Raw genomic sequence first — 7,500 nt, 5'->3', positions numbered from 1 at the left:
ATGGAGGCTGAAATCAACCACTCAATAATAAACCAATACCTCAAAGCTGGACTGATCAATCACACGTGTTCGTGGATCCTCACTGACGTTCACGTGTTTGTATGTGCGAGCACGTCGAAGCGGACGCTGGTCGTTTGTGCCTTTGTGTGTGCGTGTGTGTGCTGGTGTGTTTTCTAAATGTCTTTATACACACAGGTTTGTAAATGTGTGTGTGCTCCCGTGACCTCTGCTGACCCCCGCTGCTTTCTCATACAGCCGTCCAGCAATAAGCTGTGGCGCAGAGATCGAACCCGTTTACGAGCCCGAACGCCAAAACAGACAAACGATGGTAAGATGGAGCGGACTTCTCTTAAAATGGAGCCTCCCTCCCTCTCTCTCTTTCCCTCTCTCTTCTTTCTCTCTCCCTCTTTCTCTCTTCTCTCTCTCTCTCTCTCTCTCTCTCTCTCTCTCACTCTCTCCCCCTCTCTTCTCTCTCTCTCTCTCTCTCTCTCTCTCTCTCCATACAAATGACTGCTATCAATATTTCCAATCTTCATTTCTCCAGAGGCTCGGTGCCTCTTTCTGCCAGAAATCAATGGCTTCCCACTGAGAGCTGTGACAAGGATCAAAAGTAAGAGCGGCTCGGCTCACTTTTCTTCAGATAAAGTCTCGTTTCTATACGGTTTCATCATTTAGGCAGCCCGAGCGTGTGCGCGCGTGCGTGCGTGCGTGCGTGCGTGTGTGCGAGCGTTGTTGTCATATCAATGCAAACTTGACTGTCATGAATTCGTCTGTGATTGTCGTGATGTTTGATGAAAAACATCATCAGGCTGAACAAAGGTGGCTGACGTCATGGAGATGTGCAGAGAAGCTAAATGTTCCCAAAAAATGTGACCGAAGAGCTTCAAGCCTGCAACCCTAACCCTTTCTGGAGAGGTGGAGGACGTCGTCGCTGGAGGACAGTGGTGCTTCCTCCAGCCTGGGTGGGTGTTTTCCTCTCAGACTTTCGGAGAAGCTGCGTCGTAACGCGCTCGCCGTGCAGGTCTGAGCTCACGGCGCTCGTTACCGAACAGCTGGACCTCACAGCGCCTTTGATCCTGTGCTTAATGCACTTCTGCGCGTCCACATCTCAACTCGTCTGACTGCGTAGGTGTGTATTCATGTGTGTGTGTGCGTCTGCTTGTCAGTCACACGGCAGGGCTAGGCTAATCAGCGCAGCTAGCTGTTCGCTGTGTGATGTAGGCTGATTAATATCCTGTTAGCGTCCCGCGGCTTCTTAGGCTAACTGCTGTTTCCTCCATACATCCATCGCCTCAGAGCGGCCCTGCTTTCATCTCCCCTCATTAAGAGGATGCATTACTATACTTAGCAACACACACACACACACACACACACACACACACACACACACACACACACACACACACACACACACACACAGAGTGAACATGTTTGTTTGAAAGCTCAGTGCTGATTGGTCAACGCTCTTTCACATATCTGATAGGAAAAGTTGGCGAAGAAAAGTTTAACACCCGAAGCAGCTCCTGAACGCAGCGTCATATTCGATACAGGAAACGCTTAAAACGTCTTATTATAACGTTCTCCCTCCACACGGCTCATCTGGTCCTGTAATCCCTCTAATCTGACTCCTCTAGTTCTGTGTGACAGGAATATTTCACCTTATTTTAGACACCACACACATGAGGAAACTTGACCTGATGACCATCTGCTGACCGTAAACTCAGTGAACTCAGTGTTCTGCTTTATTCTGAGTTAACAAAATAAAAGTTTGGACCAATCATCCTGAAACCTTTATTTTAAAACTCCTCCCAGCTTAAGTGTTATCTTTACTAACTTTATTTGAGGAGTTAAGATGATGATGTGTAACAAAAGCTTAACCAAACTGAGGTGTCTCTGTCAGATGAAGCAGAAATAACCAGCTGAAAAACATGACAGTGAACACATCATGTGCGACGCTCGATGATGCCTAAAATGTAATTGGAAATGCAAAACATTTGTAAATATTATTCCTAATGGACAGTTTTCGGGCAGTGGGGGAGCTGATGGTTGCTAACATTCTTGGCATCGCTAACCCCATGCTAAGCTAAGCTAAGCTAAGCTAACGAAAGGCTGCTCTTCCTACCTTGAAGCTCTGCAGCTGCTCTGCAGCGTCTTTGTGCTGTCTGAGGCAGGAGTTGAAGATGAGGAGCTCGGTGTCTCGCAGCCACGCCTTCAGCTCTTTGATCCGAGCCTCCAGCTGCTCCAGCAGCGAGTTGGTCAGCGGCGAGAGGGCGGAGCGAGGGTTGTCCGTGGCGACGCCTCGACCGCCGACCAGCAGAGAGCTCCTGCTGGCGGACTGGTTCTGCTGGGAAGCGCTGGGTCCCGAGTGCTCGGAGAGGATTTTCTGGAGGAGAGAGGGCAGAGAGTCAGTGTTGACAGAATCATGCAAAGCAGCGTTCAATCAATACGTACACGGCCATTAATCATTTACCTTCAGAGTTGTACAGATCAATAAAGAGGATGTCATGTGTTCATGGCTAAACTACCGGAGGATGATGGGAATATTAGCCCTCTGCGTCGCTCATGTCACTGCTGCTGAAGATGTCATAAGAATCCATTCACAGCTCTGACAGACGCCACGTTTTGGTGTTGCTCACACTGAGATATGATGTCATGTGCAGACAACACGGACAAAACAACGCCCTAACGTGAACTCTCCTCGGCTCGGTGACGGGATTTTCTCACCTGGCCCACCTGGCTCACTCTGTTATGTAACGATTCATTTCAACAGTGCTGCTGCTGTTGTCACTGTAATTATGAATTAGCTCGATGTTGCTAATGTCGCTGTCATCATTGTTGTGAAGTCTGTTATTATTGTCGCTGCTGTTGGTGCGCGAAGCTTCGAGAAGCTAACTGGTGTTTTTGCAGGTGCAAACGGATCAGCTGCTGATTCAGAGCCTGCAGCAGCTTCACCTACAGAGCCGAAACGCACACCCAAAACAAACCAGCGTTTAGACACAATCCAAACTGAAAGAGTGTTTGTGAGGAGCAATCACGCTTCAAATAGGAACAACTTCGAATAACAAGAGCCTGACTCTCAGAGTGCGTGTGTGTGTGTGTGTGTGTGTGTGTGTGTGTGTGTGAGAGTGTAATAAGCTCTGCAGAGTAATTTTCCCTCCCCTGTTGATCACACAGTAAGACACAGCACGCCGCTGAGAGAGACTATTCCCCACTTGGATTTAGACGAGTGTGTGTTTGTGTGTACTTCTCTGCAGCGTTCTCCAGCATCGAACAAACAAACTCGATCAGGACGAGCTCGGAGCGCGCTGCGACACGAAGGGTCTGAGGTTTTAGCTCAAACCTGTGAGGGTTTATCAGGTTCAGGATCTATCAGAGATCGAACATCACTCCAAAAATATCAACTGTTATGTCAGAATGAAAACGTAAGCACTTGTCTGAGGTGGAAAAGTCGGTGTTTCCGTCGATTGTCAAGAAAATTTTATGCGAAATATTGAAATGTTGAAAAATAAATTCAAATCAGGCGCGGTGTGGTACGAGCTGCGTTACTCATTGCTAATAAAAAAGAGTAGAAGAAGAAAAATGCTGTAAACCGTCGTCTCAGACGTCTGCAGGAATTCGTTTCCTTTGGTCGACTTTTTATTTGCTCTTTCATGTCAGCGAGTATCTGCCATGTTTTCATGACACACACTTTGAACACAAATCCATTCAGACACATTTTAAAGTGTTATGGGAAAATCCAGGAAGACGACAGCAGAAACAACTTCTTCTTCTTTGTTTCTTCTTCAGGTTTTGTAGCAGCCGTTGGAACTTATTCAGCAAAGTGTTTCCATTTAGCACATCAACACTTTTTTAATAAAGCAAGTAGAAAAACTTTTTTGCAAAATTGAGAAAGTTGTTTCAAACTCTGCAGTTTCCATCAAGATTTTTGAATATGATGTTTCAAAATGCACCCTGATGGACACACGGCTCGTTAAAGCGAAGCTCGATTCAGAGGAAACAGATTGAGAGTAAATGCTGACGGACGTGAAGGTGACACTGAAATGTCCAGTGAAGCTCTGTTTCATTCAAAGTTTTGCTCCTCGTCCACCGCAGCTGAGAAAAGACACTGTCCACTCACACTGTCCTTCATGGTGTCATTAGACGCTGCATGCTAACGGAGGCTAATCGCTGTTAGCAGCTCAGCATACGTTCATTTCATCTTCTCTCTTCTACTTCCTGCATCTCTATCTCTGCTCTTCGTCCTTTCAGCTCCTCTTCCTCCATCATTATCGATTCCACCTGCAGTCGAATTACTTTCAGTCACAACTTTCTTGCGCTGCTCTTCTGTCCAATCAGATCTCTTCACGCTGAACAATCTGTTGTTTTAATGATGTCTGTGATTGTGTCTCTGGAGTGAGACAGTCTGAGTGACGTGTTAATATTATCTTCATTTATAACTTTCAGCTGCCACATGTTCCACTAACAGCTGGCTCCGTGTCTTTGCACCAGTTATTCAGTCTGAGACATCCTGAGCGTCGTACAGTCGTTATCTTACAGTCTCATTATGACTTTAACAAGCGACCACAGCAAGAGAAGCTCTGAACGAGCCCCACATGGGTCCCTGTGGCTCATCTGCATACGTATGTGTTTGTACAAAAGGTTTTGAGTCATCGGTGTAGCAGCGACTCTCCCTCCCGAGTGGAAACGCCACTTTAGCTGAACTCTGGCAGGTAAAACCAGCCCATTAGACGATGAAGAGGGGCGATTACAGGACCCCCTGACCGGTGAAATGTGCAGTTAGCTGTGTGTCGGAGAGGCGGCGGCGATTATACGAGTCTGTGGTTAGTTTGGGGGAGAAACAGAAAAGGAGAGAGCCAGAGGACCGGAGACAGAGGACAGCGAAGAGGACAGATGGAAGCTATCAGCAGCCATCTAAGAGACATCTTCCAAGACAAAGAAACAACATAAATCCTTCATTTTGATGCATTTTCTTCTCTCTGCAGGTGTTTTTACATTAAAAGTCTGTTTACTTCCTGCAGAGCTGAGCAGCGTGAGTCAGCGTGGACACTCAGACTCATCACAGCTTCAGATTTATGGCTCTCTCTTTAATACTTTCACACTTTCAGACCTGTGTGTTTTGTGTTTGCAGCACGTTTGTGATTGTAGATGTATTTTCATGCCGTATGTGTTGTGAGGTGGTAAAGATGCAGTGTGTCGGACTTTTTCTGTCTATCAATCCACTAAATGTGAAGACAACACAGCCAGTGTTTCGTGGTCGGTCAGAAAACTAGGATTCAACAAGCCGTTCAGATTTGGCCCATCATGCCCCGATCTGAGCATCTCCACCCATGGCTTGAGACGGAGCTTTGAGGAGGTGCTCCATTTTTTCCTCTGGCTAACATCTGCTGTAGACCCACACGCTGAAGCAGTGTTTAATACTGAGTCAATGGAAACTGTATGTACAGGTGAATAATGAGAGCAGTGGGCCGGATGTGAAACTGTTTTCTTCCGTTGCTTTTTGTGCTATAAACTGAAATACTTCAGCTTTAGCTCATTTGTGGTTAACTGACACAAAAGGCTTGTCTGCTCCTCGCCGGTATGTGCTGTCATAGGTTAAAGTCCTTGATAAACGCACCCTGTGGTACACGTGAAAACGCTCAAACTGAAAAGGATTATCTGCTTGGCAACACTGTAACTCTGATTAGCATCAAGCCGCTAACATGCTAACAGCTGAAAGCTGCAGTGGCCTGAAGGACGTGTGTTTACTGACTGGTGCTGGCACATCAGCTGTTCTCTGTGCGGCTCGTCACGACTTTCCAACATCCATCAATAAAGAGAGCTCGTCTGGACCTTGAGGAAGAGGAAGAAGAGGAGGAGGAGGAGGAGGAAGAGGAGGAGGGGGAGGAGGCATGGATGCTACCTCTGACCCTGCAGACTCTGTCAGACATGTGAGTCACTCTAATATGTCACAAGTGTGTGGCTGCATCAGCTGGTAGTTCAAGCTAACGCAGGCTAATTCAGTGTTTGAACCTTTTCTGTAACGCGTCTTCAGGCTCAGCGGCAAAACTGAGGACAGTCTGCTGACCTGAGGACGGTCTGCTGACCTGAGGACGGTCTGCAGACCTGAGGACGGTCTGCAGACCTGAGGACGGTCTGCAGACCTGAGGACGGCCTGCAGACCTGAGGACGGTCTGCAGACCTGAGGACGGCCTGCTGACCTGAGGACGGTCTGCAGACCTGAGGACGGTCTGCAGACCTGAGGACGGCCTGCAGACCTGAGGACGGTCTGCAGACCTGAGGACGGCCTGCAGTCCTGAAGACGGTCTGCAGACCTGAGGACGGTCTGCAGACCTGAGGACGGTCTGCAGGCCTGAAGACAGTCTGCAGACCTGAGGACGGTCTGCAGACCTGAAGACAGTCTGCAGACCTGAGGACGGTCTGCAGTCCTGAAGACAGTCTGCAGACCTGAGGACGGCCTGCAGACCTGAGGACAGTCTGCAGGCCTGAGGACAGTCTGCAGACCTGAGGACGGTCTGCCGTCCTGTGGAGGAGCTGATCCATCAGCGCGGAGGCCTTCACTGTGTAATCTTGTGGTTCTACATAAAGAGCATGGTCAGAGCAATTACTGAGGAAAGTCACAGAAACAGACGAGCAGATCACACCGACTGTAAACACTAAAATAAACATAATAAAAAAAAAACTTTCCAAATGTCACATCACTTTCATCAGGCTACATCAGCTCTGGAAGTGATCCTTACAGAAAGCCAATTACAGGAGGAAAACACTTAAATGTCAGTAACTCCGGTCGGATGGTCTGCAGTGAGAGACAGTCCGTCTAACGAGCTGAATTCAAGAATCACGCAGTGACGGCTGTTTCTCTTTTGTTCACGCTGTGATCAGCACACGCCTTCATTCAGACCGCGTTCATCTTCAGGCCGACGCGGTCGACGACAAACACGACGGGGCGATGAAACTGTTCAGGTCTCAAAGATTTCAGACCGGATTCCAGCTCAAACCTGGTGCTCATCAGAAGTGCCGTTAAACTCAGGCAGTGACTTCCTGCTTCTAAAAACACCTGCAGAGCTGGTGCAGATGGTGGGCGGGGCTCTGACCAATCAGAGCTGAAGGGCCTTAAAGGGACAGGCACTAAAACGGAGCAAACAGCAGTTCTGCTGCAATGATCTATAAAGTGTTTTTTGAACATTAAAGCTTGGAAAGATCTTCTCGTAACCTCTGAAATGAAAAGTGTGAGTGACAATGATCACAATACGTCACCTTTAACGTCCAGTCAAAGAAACTCGAACTGATTTCCTGAGAAAACACATATATTTGGTGGAGTTTTGGCTGTAAGACGCTGGCCTGATTGAGCTGTTTGCACTGAGTCTGAATCATCCACAGACATTAAAAGACCGTAAAATGTGTATGTTAGCTTTGACTAATAATACTGATAAACTCTGACTGCGAGGCTGCACATTAAATAAGAGCGAGGAGACAAAAGTAAAGAAGACAACGGAGACAGAG

General features: G+C 47.6%; 1 protein-coding gene across 5 annotated transcripts in view; it reads right to left on the bottom strand.

Moving 5' to 3' along the window:
- Window positions 1-7,500, bottom strand: part of akap6 (A kinase (PRKA) anchor protein 6) — a 165,760-nt gene that overhangs the window by 34,987 nt on the left and 123,273 nt on the right. For all 5 annotated transcript variants that reach the window (XM_070978774.1, XM_070978777.1, XM_070978778.1 and 2 more), the window contains exon 17: window positions 2,123-2,383. In XM_070978774.1, the coding sequence (XP_070834875.1) occupies window positions 2,123-2,383 (261 nt within the window). The remainder of the gene's footprint in view (window positions 1-2,122; window positions 2,384-7,500) is intronic.

The sequence above is a fragment of the Chaetodon trifascialis genome, chromosome 14 (assembly GCF_039877785.1).
Source record: "Chaetodon trifascialis isolate fChaTrf1 chromosome 14, fChaTrf1.hap1, whole genome shotgun sequence".
Classification (NCBI taxonomy): domain Eukaryota; kingdom Metazoa; phylum Chordata; class Actinopteri; order Chaetodontiformes; family Chaetodontidae; genus Chaetodon; species Chaetodon trifascialis.
This window is presented reverse-complemented; position numbering and strand designations above follow the sequence as displayed.